Source organism: Schistocerca nitens, chromosome 1 (genome assembly GCF_023898315.1).
Source record: "Schistocerca nitens isolate TAMUIC-IGC-003100 chromosome 1, iqSchNite1.1, whole genome shotgun sequence".
Taxonomy (NCBI): Eukaryota; Metazoa; Arthropoda; class Insecta; order Orthoptera; family Acrididae; genus Schistocerca; species Schistocerca nitens.
Genome location: NC_064614.1, coordinates 372,569,064 through 372,587,512, shown reverse-complemented (window position 1 = coordinate 372,587,512; position 18,449 = coordinate 372,569,064). Strand labels below are relative to the sequence as shown.

The following is an 18,449-nucleotide window of genomic DNA, read 5'->3' as shown; positions in this document are numbered from 1 at the left end:
GAACAGGGAAAAAGAGTATTCCTGGTCTAGAGTAGTATGATAGTATCAAATATTAGCTTAATATGAGGAAGAAATTTCTGAGAATGTATGTTTGGATCAAAGCATTCGTTTGGTTGTAAAGCATGGACTGTGGGAAAAAAGAGAAAAGAAGAGAATCAAAGCATATGAGATGTAGTGCTGTAGAAAGATGTTGAAAATTAGATGGACTAATAGAACAAGGGATGAGGAAGTTCTCCAGAGATTTGGTGAAGAAAGGATCTTATGGGAAACACTGACAAGAAGAAGGTACAGGGTAAGAGGACATATTACGACATCAGGAAACAACTTTGATAGTACTAGAAGGAGCTGCAGAGGGTAAAACCTATGGAGGAAGGCACAGAGTGGAATACATCCAACAAATGAAAGATCTATATGAACTGTTAAGTGACACCAAATTTCCGATACTTCATAACCAAGTACAAAAGTAGCAAAAAAAAACATACAGAGAACCCTTGAAGATTTTGAAAGTAAACTGTTATGCTCGACAGATAAGCAAATCTGGTAATATTAGTAAAATAGCCTCTAATATAAATAATAAATAAAGAATGTGAAAACAGAGTGTATTCACATTACAGTAATATAGCATTAGCTGAAAAAAAAAAAAAATCAGCAACCTGCTGTACAAAAGAAATTTTATTTCTTTACCAGTTTCAGGCACCTGGTGCCCTAATAATGCTTCTAATGTTCTGAAGAAGGGCACTAGATGTCTGAAACCAGTCAAAAAATAAAATTCCTTGTGTGCAACTGGTTCCTAATTTTTTCAGCAACTACCCCTACATTTGCTGAGAATGGACAAAGCACTAAATATAGCATTAGAACAAAATGTAAAAGTTATTGTGTGAGCCAGAAACTGTCTGTGATAAAAATATCTGCTCGCTAGTATGGCATATCATATTACTTAAAGAATGCATACATCAGTTAATAGAACCATTAATGCATTTAATAAACAGTTAAATTGACCAAGGGCTTTTCCCAACCTTTTAAAACTTACGTCCACCTTATAAAAGGAAGCAACCACTGATATAAGTAACTACAGGCCAATTTCACTGACTTTGGGTCTTCGAAAGTTACTTGAGAGGGTAATTCTAGATCAAATGGAATCGTGCTTCTGTAAATACAATGTACCAAATGCTTGCACCACTGGTTCCAAAAAGTGGAAGCAACAATAACCGTAGCAGAAATTTTTTTCCAGGAACTGCTAAATAGAGTGGATAAATTAAATGAAGTCATTGGGACTTTTCTAAATTTGTCTAGGGCCTTTGATTCTGTGAATCATACAGTACTTCTATACAAATTATAAAATTAGGTATAAAAGGAGTGACACTAAATTTTGGAAGTTGTTATCTTGAAGATAGAAGACAATGTTGTGTGTTATAAGAACAAAGTTAAGCTCCTAACAGTAAAATCAACATACAAACCCCCAACTGTGGAGGCCCCCAGGTTGAGACCAAGGGAACATAAGATATACCACAGAGAGAGTGACCACATGGCCAGAGACAGTGGCCATGAATGTGTGAGTTTCACTTATGTGAACATGTGTGTGTTTTGAAACTTAACAGCCTATTAAGACCCATTTAAAACAAACATTTCCCAATCTAATTCAGGATCGCACATGTAAACAAAATATGTAACTCATCTAGAAAAACTATAACTGAGATAATAACTGTTTAATTTGTTACATTTCAAAGTGTAGAAGTTCTGTAAATGGAGGGAACAATTCCCATGAAGGGAGTCTCTAGGAATTAATAAAACACGTAAATGTATTATTGTAATTTCTTATTTCAGAATTTATTCTTGAATGAAACAACAGACATGTACTAATATCATAGTGTACTAGCTGTTCTGAAGAAAATATACAACCAGACATGTATTTTAATTTTTTTGTATAAATTTTAATTGTTAATTAATGAAATAATAATTTTAAACAATGCCGAGGATTGTTCGGGATCGTTAAGAAAGTACAAATAGTTACAGACATGTTGGCAAAGACAGTCAGTCTGGCATTGGTTTTAGAGCAGTGAGAATGTAGCTGCTCCTTTTGTATTGTAAGTATTGTTTGCCTTTGTAATAATACTTTATTTTTGTTTTGAAAGTATAATAAAAAATTCTGAAACTTAATACAAGATTAAACTATATTAACTCTCCAGGAGGTAATTTACAGTGACTGTAAAAGTACTTAGGATGACGACTGCAACAGATAATGAGTAACTATGAACAACCCCACTATTACAAGTAGTTAAAGACATGTTATAGTTTTCCACTTCAGAAGAAGCCCTTTTGGCCAAAGGCTTAAATGTGCAGAAGTCTTTTCATTATGTCTACCTGCAATTCAGTGTCAATTTCAATTTTTCAATTTCAATTTATTAGCGTCCTTGTAGTACATCATCAAAATTACATAGGACTTGTCAATAAACATTACAACTTAAAACATGTGTACATGAAAATTTATAATTGAATTTACTTGTCACTTAGACATTACAATTTTAATAGAACTATAAGAACATTAACATAAAAATATACAAGTAGGCTAACAACATACAAAAAAAGCTAGTGACTCTCACATCAAAGATTATTCCCATTCTTACATTAACACTCTTTCACACTTCCATAGAAACAGCAAGTATTTAAATGTGAGCAATTACACATATTTATTATGTCAGGGAAATATTAACTGCACTTTTATTGTCAATGATTCATAAACTCTTCAATACTGTAAAAACTATTGCTCAATAACATGTTTTTTAATTCTCTTTTAAATATGTGCAGTTTTGGTATTATTTTTAGTTCTTTGAGGAGAGCACTGTAGAGGATTTTGGATTGGTATAGTACACTTTTGTGATACATAGCTGTTTTATGAATTTCTCTGTGGAAATCTACATCTACATCTACATTCATACTCCGCAAGCCACCCAACGGTGTGTGGTGGAGGACACTTTACGTGCCACAGTCATTACCTCCCTTTTCTGTTCCAGTCGCGTATGGTTCGCGGAAAGAACGACTGTCTGAAAGCCTCCGTGCGCGCTCGAATCTCTCTAATTTTACATTTGTGATCTCCTCGGGAGGTATAAGTAGGGGGAAGCAATATATTCAATACCTCATCCAGAAACGCACCCTCTCGAAACCTGGCGAGCAAGCTACACCGCGATCCAGAACGCCTCTCTTGCAGAGTCTGCCACTTGAGTTTGCTAAACATCTCCGTAACGCTATCACGGTTACCAAATAACCTGTGACAAAACGCGCCGCTCTTCTTTGGATCTTCTCTATCTCTTCCGTCAACCCGATCTGGTATGGATCCCACACTGATGAGCAATACTCAAGTATAGGTCGAACGAGTGTTTTTTAAGCCACCTCCTTTGTTGATGGACTACATTTTCTAAGGACTCTCCCAATGAATCTCAACCTGGTACCCGCCTTACCAACAATTAATTATATATGATCATTTCACTTCAAATTGTTCCGCATGCATACTCCCAGATATTTTACAGAAGTAACTGCTACCAGTGTTTGTTCCGCTATCATGTAATCATACAATAAAGGATCCTTCTTTCTATGCATTCGCAATACATTACATTTGTCTATGTTAAGGGTCAGTTGCCACTCCCTGCACTAAGTGCCTATCCGCTGCAGATCTTCCTGCATTTTGCTACAATTTTCTAATGCTACAACTTCTCTGTATACTACAGCATCATCCACAAAAATCTGCATGGAACTTCCGACACTATCTACTAGGTCATTTATATATATTGTGAAAAGTAATGGTCCCATAACACTCCCCTGTGGCACGCCAGAGGTTACTTTAACGTCTGTAGATATCTCTCCATTGATAACAACATGCTGTGTTCTGTTTGCTAAAAATTCTTCAATCCAGCCACACAGCTGGTCTGATATTCCGTAGGCTCTTACTTTGTTTATCAGGCGACAGTGCGGAACTGTATCGAACGCCTTCCGGAAGTCAAGGAAAATAGCATCTACCTGGGAGCCTGTATCTAATATTTTCTGGGTCTCATGAACAAATAAAGCGAGTTGGGTCTCACACGATCACTGTTTCCGAAATCCATGTTGATTCCTACAGAGTAGATTCTGGGTTTCCAAAAACGACATGATACTCGAGCAAAAAACATGTTCTAAAATTCTACAACAGATCGATGTCGGAGATATAGGTCTATAGTTTTGCGCATCTGCTCGACGACCCTTCTTGAAGACTGGGACTACCTGTGCTCTTTACCAATCATTTTTAACCTTCCACTCCTCTAGAGACTTGCGGTACACGGCTGTTAGAAGGGGGGCAAGTTCTTTCGCGTACTCTGTTTAGAATCGAATTGTTATCCCATCAGGTCCAGTGAACTTTCTTCTGTTGAGTGATTCCAGTTGCTTTTCTATTCCTTCCTTGGACACTTATTTTGATGTCAGCCAGTTTTTCGTTTTTTGCGAGGTTTTAGAGAAGGAACTGCAGTGCGGTCTTCCTCTGTGAAACAGCTTTGGAAAAAGGTGTTTAGTATTTCAGCTTTACGCGTGTCATCCTCTGTTTCAATGCCATCATCATCCCGGAGTGTCTGGATATGCTGTTTTGAGCCACTTACTGATTTATCGTAGGACCAGAACTTCCTAGGATTTTCTGTCAAGTCGGTACATAGAATTTTACTTTCGAATTCACTGAACTCTTCATGCATAGCCCTCCTTACGCTAATTTTGACATCGTTTAGCTTCTGTTTGTCTGAGAGGTTTTGGCTGCGTTTAAACTTGCAGTGAAGCTCACTTTGCTTTCGCAGTAGTTTCCTAACTTTGTTGTTGAACCACGGTGGGTTTTTCCCGTCCCTCACAGTTTTACTCGGCACGTACCTGTCTAAAACGCATTTTACGATTGCCTTGAACTTCTTCCATAAACACTCAACATTTTCAGTGTCGGAACAGAAATTTTCATTTTGATCTGTTAGGTAGTCTGAAATCTGCCTTCTATTACTCTTGCTAAACAGATAAACCTTCCTCCCTTTTTTTATATTCCTATTAACTTCCATATTCAGAGATGCTGCAACGGCCTTATGATCACTGATTCCCTGTTCTGCACTTACAGAGTCGAAAAGTTCGGGTCTGTTTGTTATCAGTAGGTCCAAGATGTTATCTCCACGAGTCGGTTCTCTGTTCAATTGCTCGAGGTAATTTTCGTATAGTGCACTCAGTATAATGTCACTCGATGCTCTGTCCCTGCCACCTGTCCTAAACATCTGAGTGTCCCAGTCTATATCTGATAAATTGAAATCTCCACCTAAGACTATAACATGCTGAGAAAATTTATGTGAAATGTATTCCAAATTTTCTCTCAGTTGTTCTGCCACTAATGCTTCTGAGTCGGGAGGTCGGTAAAAGGAGCCAATTATTAACCTACCTCAGTTGTTGAGTGTAACCTCCACCCATAATAATTCATTCCTATTCCTCATTTCGTAGTTGTGAAAGTCTCTGTTTAATGTAGAAAATTCCTCGTGTTCTTTTAAGAAACATATGCTTTCATATATGTATAAGGATGGTAGTGTCATGATTTTTAATTCTTTGAAAGCATGCCTACAAGAGTCTCTATGTCCAATACCTTTTATTATTCTGACTGCCTTCTTTTGTTCAGTCTTACACTTACCCAGTTCTACTGTAAGGTTAGTTTTTATTTTATTTGTAATTTGTATGAAGTTGATCCAAATTGTTTTTTTGGCATTCACAATGAGTCTGTTTTCATTAAACCACCTGTCTGCTTCGTCTGTTGCTAATGTGACTTTTTCCTGTAAGTCAGCTTCACTATTTGCTTTAACAAACAAACTTGTATCATCAGCGAACAGTACTGCCTTTGCTTCAGATAGTTGACTTGGTAGGTCATCGATAAATATTAAAAACAGTAATGGCCCTAATACAGATCCCTGGGGTACGCCGTACAGAACTCTCTCAAATCTTGATGAATATGTCCTATCTGCATGGTTTATCTCCACCTTCTGATACCTGTCTGACAGATGTGATTCAAACCATTTGTGGGCAACTCCACGTATCCCATAGGCAAATAACTTCCTAAGCAGTAACTTATGGTCAATGACATCAAAGGCCTTTGATAAGTCTAAAAACAATCCACAATTTAATTCCTTTCTATTTATGGAATTTAGAACAAGTTGTAAAAAATTGAAGATAGCTGTTTCAGTTGATTTATTTTTACGGAAACCATTTTGTGCAATAACCAATATTCTATTCTTCATAAGAAATTTGTATAGTCTATGATACATTATCCTTTCTATTATTTTTGAGAAATCTGACAACATTGATAAAGGCCTAAAGTTACTAACATCATATTTATCTCCGTTCTTGTAAAGTGGCTTTATAGTTGACATTTTAATTTCAGTAAGATGTGAGGCTATGTTTCTTGCACTTTGCTTAATGACTTTCTCAGGAATCCCATCACACCCACATGAAATTTTATTTTTTAACTTATTTATAGCATTTAGTACCTCTGATTCAGTTACTGGATAAAGGAACATTGTCATGTCATTCATGGGGATTTTTACCTTGCTGATTTGAGCACAGACATACAGTTGTCCTGCTCTATTTAGGAGATCTCCACTGTTTATGAAATGCTGTTTTCTGAAATCTAGCTGGACAAATGTTGAATTTGGGTAGCACTTTGTTATTTTGTGAAGCAGTCTGTTAGTCTTTTTGATATTTTCGTTAACACCAGATTTCTTTAAAAAATCGTATGGAATGCTGGTTACCATCACATGTACATTTTTGAGCTTTTCGGGCGTCTCTCTTAGCGCTCATCTTGCTGATAATACATCATTGCAGTGGGCATTCACTCCGCCCCCTAGGATTAGAACACAATCATTTTTCTTCATCTTAATACTCAGATTTTCGCAGATATTGACGATGTCTTTCAGTGGAGCATCAGGTTTTATTACGCTAGTAACACTGCATCCTGCATTATATAGGGTTTCTGCCAGTCTTTTTCCGAGACTGTCGGCAAGTATATATACAGTAAAAGCATTATTTGTTGTGCTCAAGTCTCCCGAAGTTTTGCAGTCTATTATACGATCTTCTTTCATTTCACAGTCTCTTGTCTTCTTTATAAGGTAAGTAACAATCTATCCTTTTCAAAATATTGTTGTTAGTCATGAATGAACTTCCACTGAATAAGGAAAAAACTGATTCAATGAAATTCTTGTTAAATTATAACCAATCTCTGGTGGATATACATACTGAATCACTGTCTACAGCTGACACATCCAATACATATAAATTTTTAGGCATTGTGGTAGATGAATATCTTATGTGGAAAAAGCTTCTGTAAAAAGCTTAGCTGCAACATTTACTTATTGAAATGTCTCACAAATGTTATAGCTCCCTGTCTTTAATGGGATATTCAAACTTCAGAAGAGAGCTGTTAGAATAATTGAGGATAAAAGCAAATACCAGTCCTGCAGGGACTACTACTTCAAGCATAATTTACTGACTATGTTGTACTCATTGTATGTCCTTAAGACAATTACATTTGCATAAAAAAGATAATGAAGAAATAAGCATAATGAATAGAGCCTTTTATAATTATAACATATGAACCAGATGTGGTTATCATAGGGTACTGAATAATGGAATATCTACAGATAATAGTCTACTTGCAGTTGGGAGACCATTCTATAACAATGAATAAATAAGTAACCACAACAGCTGCCAGCTGCTGTGAGAAGATTTATTGATCTTCTGTTGGTTTACAACTAGTTTCATTACTCTAAAGTCACATTCTCAGGTGCAAATAATTGAACTTTTTTAGACACAGAAGCAATCCCTCAATAAAAAGCAGATGTCTCCTATCTTTATGCTGATCATAGCATAAAAAAACACAACCATCTAAAACTTGACAGTGGAGTTCTTGTGAGATGTAACACAAGCAGTGATGAGAAGGCTTGTGTGGAGGAATGAGTACATGCTATACTGTGGACTGGGCTGCTCTGCACATGTCATCTCAGCACTGCTTGTGTTACATCTTGCATGCAGTCCACTGTCAAGTTTTGGACAGTTTCATTTTTCACACTAGGATCAGCATAAGGATAGAGGATATCTATGTCTTACTGAAGGATGGCTTCCATGTCCAGGAAAGGTCAATTGTTTGGCAGCTGAGGATATGACTTTAAAGTCAAGAAACTAGGAGGTCAATAAATCTTCCCACAGCAGCTGTTGTGGTTATTTATTTTTGAAATGGATTTCTACAGCTGTAGCCGCCCCTCTGACCTGGTGATCTGCACTCCTATAACATGTTCTCAAATAATATAAAGTGACTGTGTCGATACCTTATAATGGCAATCTGAAACAGTTTTTAATTTAAAGATGTTTATGCTCTTTCAAAGATTTCTGAACTCCGTTATCCATGATCCCATTTCTGTATATTAGTGGTTTTAAATGATTGAGTAATAATATCTAGTGTATACTTGTTGTATATATTCATTATGTTTATTACATGGTACCATTGTTGTAAATTTACAAGAAAATGACAGTATAAAGTTATTATAGAGAAATAAATATTATTATTATTATTATTATTATTATTATTATTATATTCACTCATTTGGCTTGAATCCCACACTAGTGTATTTTGTTAGTTGTTTCACTCATGTAGGGTAGTCCCAAGTTTTGTTGTACTTTTGCGTTTCTTTCCTCCAGTTATCTTCATTTATTCACGCTTTCTACATTTCTCTGAACTGCTAGGCACAGAATAATCTTCACGTTGTCAACACTAAAACATGTGACTGCAAGCTCATGTGTGCACTATTTGCTACCAATAAGTGAAGTAATGGTACCACTTGGTTTAGCTCCCTCTTGCACTACAAAACTGCAATTCAGAAACATTCTCAAACCTCTCTTTTGTGCAGTGGGAGAGTATAAGTGGATAATAATTGTTAACATCTTGTGAGATAATAAATAAGTAATAATAGTATCTAAATATATCAATAATTCATTTTTTAACTATTTGTGGGTTAGCTTTCTCTTGCATTCTAGTAGACAATTAGTTATAGGGAGAATGGTACAGATTGTAAGCTGCATTGAAACTTTGGAGATAGATTGTCCTTTTCCACAATCTATGCTGTTTATGTTCATTAAAAATCTCACAGGAATAAATTCTCTACACTAACAACAGAATAAATAGGGATAACCCCCTAAGTTGAATGGTAGGGAGAGGGAAAAAGAGAAGGAGAGGACAGGAAAATAACACAAGAGAAAACTGATTGTGATGGGGGAAGGAATATGTGTGTGAACAGGATGGTACAACATGGATATAGTTGGGGACAAGAGATAATAATATAAAGGAAAACAGAAAAGGAGGGGGAGAGTATGACCACTGAGAGATCAGAGTGGACGATCATTCATAAACCTATACCTTGAACTAAAGCATCTGTGTTTAATGAGTGGCAGTCAGAAGGTGAGGAAGGGAGATTAGTTTAGGCAAAAGGACAGGAGTGAGGGGCAGGCCAGCAGGTAACAAGACGTGAAGGATTTCCAGCCTGAAGAATGTTTTGGAGGGACAGTTCCTAGCTTATCAGTTGTCTTGTTACATGAATATGTAAATGTAAAATCTCACAAAAAGTTAGATTATTGTTTAAATATGGCTCCATCTTATTAACTACAGTTTCATATCAATGAAACTGTGTTAACCATATTTTTATATGTCTCCCGTATTCTAACCAAATGATTAGTATATGTACATTACAAGATGAATAAATCACAGTTCACCACTTGTGCAAGTCTGTTTCCAATAGAAAGTATGTAATTCCCATAGTAAATAACTGGTAAACTGTTATCATTACCTATTATTACAGGATAATAAAGAAAAGTAGTGTGTCATACTTGTAAGGCATTATGTGAAATGATCTGTCATTCAATCACTGATACAGCTATAAAACTAAACATTGCCCAAACAGGCCATGAAGGCCCAGTGGTACCAACAGTACCGACAGCCCACAGGTGTCACTGGATGCAGATATGGAGGGGCATGTGGTCAGAACACAGCTCTCCCATCCATATGTCAGTTTACGAGACTGGAGCAACTACTACCCTATCAAGAAGCTCCTCAGTTTGTCTCACAAGGGCTGAGCACGGCCCGCTTGCCAACAGCGCTCAGCAGACCAAATGGTCACCCATCCAAGTGCTAGCAAGGACAGTGCTTAACTTCGGTGATCTGACGGGAACCGGTGTTGCCACTGCGGCAAGGCCATTGTCTACTGATACAGCTAGTTAATTTAAAAATCATAATTTTTTTCATTTTTGACAGTTAACTTCAGCCAGGTATTTCTCATTGTGTACCTGTACTGATTAAAGTAGACTTTGTAAGGTTATCATCATAGTACCCTTACCAATAATCAATAAGAGCCACCTATTTCAGGTGACTCTCATATCATTGACCTTCTAGAAGGTTACAGATGAGGCAGTTTCATGCCAATGATTGGAAAGTCATGTATTAGACTGTGTACACTTGGTACAAGCTTGAGAGGCATCAGTGGGTTATAAGTGGCCAAAGGTGACGATCAGGCTGAACCCCAGATGTGGAATAAGTTATTGTAGTTGAGGAAAAATTAATCACATTGAAATTATGAAAAGAATTTTGAAAGGAATGTGTACATATGAAAAATGTTTTGTTATTTTGTAAGCAAAGCATCAAAAGTTATAAGATGTTCATGGAGCAATATGTGAGTTGCAGATATTGATGGGACATGGCAATGATAATACTTTAAAGGTGATCACTGACATAACTGGATACCAGAAGTAGTTATATAACTTGCTGAAAGAGCTAGAGAGACAGTTAAATCTTTCTGAACATAAATTACATGGTGAATTTGTTCACTGTGACTAGATAGAATGAGTGATGTGGGACTCTGTGAGACTAGCTAGGGACCATATACTTGTTTCCTAGAATAAATAACTGTTTTAAAATTGAGCAACTTTTATCATTCTAGTACCGTTGTTAAGCATAGTTCTCTACATGCATAGGAAGTAGTGTGTACGACATTTTAGGTACCGGTACACAGCAAAATTCAGTAACTGCCTACATATCTGATGTAAACGCCACCCCCAACCCTTTGCCACTATAATTCAGTGAACTGTCATTAATAAAATAAATGTAAAAAATGTATGAGAAGGATTTTTTATAACTTCTTTAACAAGCAGATAGTTTCAGTATATTGCATTCATGTGTTAACTCGAAAGAGATGGAAAAATATTTCATTTTTAGCATAGAACAAGAGTTGTTCAGTTAAGGTCACGCAAAAATGTAAAAAGAGAAATGTAAAATAAAATAGGTGTCTACATTACTACTCCATAAGCCTTCACTGGCATGTGACAGAAGATAAATACTCTACTGGTAATGCTTTAGCCCGAGAAGAATGGACACAGTACTTGATTAATATGTGGCGTACAGTATTCTTAAATGAAAGCAGCCATGTCATATAGCAGCTCTGCTGCAACCATTGCATTAGTTTTTATATTGGTATGATTACCAATCAGGGACCGGTTGGTAGGACATATTCTGAGACATCAAGGGATCACCAATTTAGTATTGGAGGGCAGTGTGGAGGGTAAAAATCGAAGAGGGAGACCAAGAGATGAATACACTAAGCAGATTCAGAAGAATGTAGGCTGCAGTAGGTACTGGGAGATGAAGAAGCTTGCACAGGATAGAGTAGCATGGAGCGCTGCATCAAACCAGTCTCAGGACATAAGACCACAACAACAACCACCAACCAGCTGTCCAGCAGGATGAATGGGCTCCACCAAACTGTGGCAAAGAGCAAAGAAATCCCGGCCTCAATCTACGGTAACCTACTATCCCCACACCATCCACCCAACAGTTTTCACCCCCTCATCCTACCACCTTCTCCCTTTTCACAATCTCTCACCCTCTTTGCGTGCCACCCACTGCCAATGACTATGCCTGTCATTTCCCCATCCTTGCTCCTCTCCTTTTCCACTCCCTGTTTTTCCCCCTCACCCCACCACCTGATGCTACACCTGGCAATCTGTAGTCCCTGCATGCCATGCCAGACAGTGTTCTTTTCTCCTCCCACCTGCACTCTGTTATCCCTCCCCCTTCCTTGCCCAACTCCAGATTGCTATTCACATGACAGGTGCTTTCTGGTCAGAGCTGCCAGTGGTAATGGTCATGTGTACATGAATTGTGCTTGCTTGTGTGTGTGTGTGTGTGTGTGTGTGTGTGTTTTCTTTGCTGAATAAGGCTTTGGCTGAAAGGTACAATGTGTAACAGTGTTTTCATTGTGCCTGTTTGCAACTCTTTGTGGTGAGTAGCAATCTATCCTTTTCCCAATATTGTTGGTATTCTTAAGTTTGTGATCTACATTTCTTGCTAACTGTACAAGTACAGTTAGAAATTAGTTCGTTCTTACACTTACTAATTAGAAGTAATTTCCAACCATTTTAACATTTATTCCAACTCCAGTAATCTTTTATGCTCTAATAGTCTTATGGTCATTCAACTCTCGTTCCTTCATTTGTTATAAGTGAAATGAAAAGTTTGGGCATGTTTGTTGTCAGGAGCTGTAATATGTTCTTAAACTGCAAATTCGTTCTGTAAAAACAGCCCATGATTGTTCTCAGAAAAAGACATTTGGGAGAGTATCCCACAGATCTCTGTTCTTTTCATCCATAATAAATGTGTGTCTCTTACAGTCTACTGCTGGCAGATTAAAACACCTTTTTTACCTCAACATAATCAGGGTATTATGCATAGCATTATCAGTCACTCTTGAGAACTTACAGTGCCTCCAATAACTGATGCAAAAGGGCAATAGAAAGAAGGAATTTTTATTATTAGTCAATTTTTCATTCTTTTTCTAACTGAAATCATGTCACATTTAAAAGCTGTAATTATCTTTGTATTCATTACTATTACAATAAATATATCAATACCACTGTCTTACAGCCAGTCTTTCCAATACATTTTCTATTGGAAGTGAAAATTTTGCTGTAATTTATTTGTCACTGTAGCCAGTATTCTGTTTCAATGATTTTGTGGGCACTGCTACAATTAGTAAGTGAGAGTTATTCAGGGTCATCTCACCTGCTGTCAATTACAAAAATATTACATTCTTTTTTTATCTGCTAAGGGTATGTACTCCTCCATGATTAGTATGCCACAATCTGTCATTTCTCTTGATCTAACAACCACAAGTGTTCATCAAGCCCACAAAAGAATGTTTCCAACCTAAAAACCCACACCAGCCACCTACACATATTCTGCAAGTTATGTAGTAGTTTTCTAGATGTATTAAACATCTAAACTTTCAGGGGGCCCTATATGTCTCCAGGAGATAGTGATGTCAGTAGAGTGGAATTGTATACCCACACAGACTTGGAAACTCTGATTTAAGCCTTTCACTCATTTATAATTTAGAACAATGACACAGATCATAGGGTGAGTATATAATCCATGAGTGAGGCAAGCAATCTTTAACACTTCACCTAAATGACCAAACAAACCAAGGAATTTTGGTGTAAGCATTGCAACACTCAAGTAAATGTACTGTTGTGTTTCAACTTCCATCATTTACCAGTAAAGTGGGGTAGTAGGAAGATTTAATTGCTATCCACTGCATATAAGTGAATAATAACTGAGAAGAAAAGTGATAATGGACTTACCAGTTCAGGAGGAAGTGTGATAACAGGCAATTGTTTTTCTACAAGGTCTAAGCTCTTGCATACAAGTGAATCTGCAAGACTTAATGGGACTTCAAATTTTGACACAATTGGTTTTGTACGTTCCACAGCAGCTTGGACTGTGGCTTCAGCAGTCGACAAGCCCCAGTTGAAGAGAGGATTTGATACCTGGAAGAAAATCATAAGTTGCTACATTTTCTGAAATGCATACATCATGACCTAAGAAAGGAGAGAGAGTGGGAGAAAGGGAGAGATGTGCTACTCTGGGATTCAAACCCAAATGTCCTCCCTTGTACATTTTTTCTCAGTTTCACTGCCACTTACGTTTCTGTCCTGTTATTTCAAAACACAACAAATAGAGGAATTAGAAAAATCACATAATAATTTAAACAGAATCCATTTCATTGTTGTGTCTTATAAGGTAGGTGAATGCACCATGATTTGTACAGTGTGAAATTTAAGTGTACTAATGAATCAAAATTGACATAGGAATATTAATGGTCATGCATCACTCTTTACAAAGTGTGAGAATGTTCTCTTCACTGAATGCCTAATATTTATTATATTTTTGCCCCAATTTTTGTCATGTATTCCATATCTTTCAATTAATTTTTCTGACAGAGGCTCTGTTAAAATTAATATTATGAAACTAACAAGTTTTTCATTTCTCTCATTGGTTATTATAGCCCCTCTTCATTTCATTTGTATAGCCCATCTTCTTTTGCCACTAACAGTGATTATCCCTGTTATACATGGTTAAACATTAGGCATAATATTAGATAAGGGCAAGAACATTTTAGAGTGAGTGATATTTAATTCAATGTCTGTTACCTTTACTTTTGTGTAAAAGTCTGATGCATATGTCCAGCTAGTCTCAATGAGGGGAATGTTTGCTATTCGTGCTACACATTTTAGATGCACAACTGGCTCCTTTTGTTCACCCATTGTTTTGTATTTGAAATTATAAAGCATCTGAAAGAAAGAAAAAACATGATTTGTAATTTAACAGCAGCACAAATATTTCATTTTCTAAAAGCACAGTTCCTGTACTTTTTTAGTTTTTGCATATCTTCAATGGGAAATTCTATAGACATCCAATATATAAAGTAGCAAGATCGCAGGTTAATTAAGCAAAATTACAATTTACATAAGATCAACAATTTATTTAATTTTCAAATTGTCATTTATGGCCAACCTGGATACCCAACCACATTAAGACACTACTTCTGGGATTTTATGTGAAAACTCTTTTAAACTAAACAAATTTTACTAACATTCTACATCTTTATTCTTCCTGTCTACATATTTGCAGCCTTGTGCCATTAGAGGGCTCTGGATTGTAGTCTGTAATATGGTGTTGTATAAGGTAACTATGTTAGTGAATGAGAAACTAAGTCCTGTAATCAAGTTTTGATGAATTCAAAGAGCTCATCCACACATGGAGCATCCTCCCCTTCAGCATGACAGTGTCAGGCCATAAGTAAGTGCTGCAACATCTGCAATAATCCAGTGTGCCTTGGGTTCACTGTCATCAATAATCCTCCATACAGCACTGACTCGGCCCCATCCAATTTTCATCTGTTTCCAGAACTTAAAGAACATCTTTGAGTAGTTCACTTTGATAGTCATGAAGCAATGCAAGCAGAGGTAAGATTTTGGCTCTGTCAACAAAGTCAAAAATTCTACGCGGACAATATCAACAAACTGATCTCTCATTAGGACAAATATGGTCATCACCAGGATGACTGTGTTGAGAAATAAATATGCAGGCATGAAGAATAAAGATGTAGAATGTAAATGACATTTATTTTATTTAAAAATGTTCCAAGGGTTTACACATAAAAAAAATTGAAGGCACTACTTTTCATCATGCACCAATAGTGAGCATGGCTCTCCTATCTTCAACTTTTGTAGTCCTGTCTTCCTCACTTGCGTTTAATATTACGGTATATTGATAATTTTTACTTATGGACCGTCTGACAGCAACTGAATAAAACGCGTTTTATTCAGTTGCTGTCAGACGGTCCATAAGTAAAAATTATCAATATACCATAATGGCTCTCCTACTTTTGGAATCCACAAAGAGAAAGACAAACAGAGGAAGAAATCACACTCTAAAAATGCATTATTTTTTTAAGTACCAGTAAGCAAATTGCTTCCCAAAATTTAACTTGTGAATTGATTATGAATACTTACATTTTCTAGAATTTCACCAGAATACAGAGACACAATTTTGAATATGTTGTAAATGAAACTGATTCAAGAAATGGTAAGACCAATACCAATATGAGAGACTGTATACCTGTTACAACCAGACTGGTGTTCCCTGGTAGGTCTCTGGTTGCCTGTGAGTCAGACGCTTCTCACATTTTTGTTAAGTCACTTGGCACTATTCCAGAAGTGTATAGTCTCATATGTAAGAATGAATGGAACTTATCAGTCTAAGTTATTTTAATCTATTACTGGAAATGTCATTAGTGTGGTGCCTTCTCATCCCAAAAAGTGCAACATATTCAACTAACAGTAGCAGCTCCAAACATTAACACAGTAATTTCACACATTTTCTTCCAAATTAACAGTTTTTGCGAGTTTGTTGGCATTGTAACTATACTCTTATCAGGAACTTTCCTTCATTATTGCAAGGTGGAGTCAAATGAAAACCTTAAAACATTTTTTAATTTTTTTATTGAACAATAGCAGAACACAAGTTTATCATTTTTCAGCATATAGACTCCCTATCATTCAACACACTTCCTTCAGCATGTAGGTTGTGCACAGATTCCTCTGGAAACAAAAAAAAAAAAAAAAAAAAATCTTTTGGTCCCATGCACAACCACTCGTGCACTGTCTGCTGCACCACTTCATCACAACAAAATTTCTTTCCTCCTGTCATCTCCTTTAGCGGTCCAAACATGTGATTATCACTCAGTGTGAGGTCTGGTGGTATGTCGGATGTGGCAGAGTATCAAAGTGCAAGTCACTGATGGTTGAAAGTGTTGCAAGGGCAGGATGAGGCCAAGCATTGTCATGTTTCAAAATGGTACCTATGGTCGGAAGTTGACATTGCTTTGATCTTATTGCAGGGCGAAGCTGATTTTTATCATATTGAAATATGATTCACTGGTGATGGTGTTTTTCTTAGTCATATAGTGTTCCAAAGCAATGCCTCGTTCATAACAAAAGGGAGTCAGTGAAACTCTCCCTCCAGATGATTATGTCCAGAAATTCTTGGGTTTTGATGGTGAGAAATGGTGCCATTCCTTGCATGCTCTCTCTGTTTTGGGTTGTTGGTAATGTGTCCGAGTTTCATTCACTGTAGTGATCTTACAAAGAAGCCATCACCTTATCCTTCAAAGTGCCACAAAAGTTCTTCACAGATCACTCTTTCACTTATCGAGTGAACTGCCATGGCAACCATCTTGCAGATGCTTTGCAAAACTTAAGCACTTCATGAATGATGTGATGTGCTAAGCCATTTCTAACATTCAGATCTATGACTACTTCATCTTTCATTGCAATGGCTGCAACTGCTGCAGCAGACTTTGCTGCCACAATGTGGTGTGCCTGACATGAAAACTGAGTGTCTGCTGCAAAAGTCATGCCATTTTCAAACTTTCTCTACTCCACTCACACTCCCGCAGTAGTGATAATACATGCATCAAAATACTGGAACTTTATTCGCTGACAGACTTCACTAGGTTTCCTATCTTCACTGCTCAGAAAATGTATGACAGAATGCTGTTCTTCCTCAGTGCACATCACAAGTGTGGCAGCCATTTTGAATTGGGTATTGTGATGGTGTTTTGCTTGTTTGTAGTATGCTGTCACCTGCAGAACATTCCTTAAGTCATTGGTAACAGTACTACCAACTTACAGACCAATATAGATTTTTAATTAAGCTTCTAAGGTTTTCATTTGATACCCCCTCATAATATACAGTATGAATAGTAAGAGTCCCAATACACTTCTCTCGGCCATGCCTGAAGTTACTTCTACTTCTAGCACTGACATACTATTTGAGCTAAAGTGCTCTGTTCTTCATAACAAGAACAGCTCAGTCCAGTCAGCAATTTAATTTGACAGTCCACATGATCATATTTTCATTAATAACCATTGACATGGTACTGACTTGTATGATTTTTGGAATTCAAGGATGATCATATTTTCAGTAATAAGCATTGACGTGGTACTGACTTGAATGATTTTTGGGATTCAAGGAATACATACAGTACCTCTATGACTGATTTGAACCATAGTGTTTACTCATTGTGTTTTGCAGATCCCACTGCAAAGGAGAGAATTCAAGGATGTGGAATGAGCCAAGGTATACATTACTATGACACAAGGAAGTTACATAAATAACCTGTATACTATACGAACATAAACTGTCATAACACTGCTTAACGCTATTCACACCACACCATCTGATTTAATTGAGTAAATTAGAAACAGTAGTATTTCCTCCAGGTGTACAAGTTGTGCGTCAACGCCCAAATAAAATCGAAAGAAATATAATAAATTACTTTATTTCATTTGTTTAAATATAATGTTTCATTATAGTGTGTTTTCCTATCATTATAATCCACTGTTTCACTCCATCTGCACTGCCCAGAGTCATCTCCTACTGCCAAGGCAGCCGTCAAGGTGCTGGAGCATTTTTCAATGTCTCAGCAGCTTCACTCCTTGAAAAGCACATGTGCTCTCAGTCCTATTGCTTTCTGCTTGCTAAA

General features: G+C 36.8%; 1 protein-coding gene across 3 annotated transcripts in view; it reads right to left on the bottom strand.

Moving 5' to 3' along the window:
* Nucleotides 1-18,449, bottom strand: part of LOC126248941 (lipid storage droplets surface-binding protein 1) — a 184,985-nt gene that overhangs the window by 83,112 nt on the left and 83,424 nt on the right. For all 3 annotated transcript variants that reach the window (XM_049950480.1, XM_049950461.1, XM_049950471.1), the window contains exons 2-3: nucleotides 14,551-14,691; nucleotides 13,702-13,887 (exon numbers count right to left, since the gene is read on the bottom strand). In XM_049950480.1, coding sequence (XP_049806437.1) covers nucleotides 13,702-13,887; nucleotides 14,551-14,691 — 327 coding nt within the window. The remainder of the gene's footprint in view (nucleotides 1-13,701; nucleotides 13,888-14,550; nucleotides 14,692-18,449) is intronic.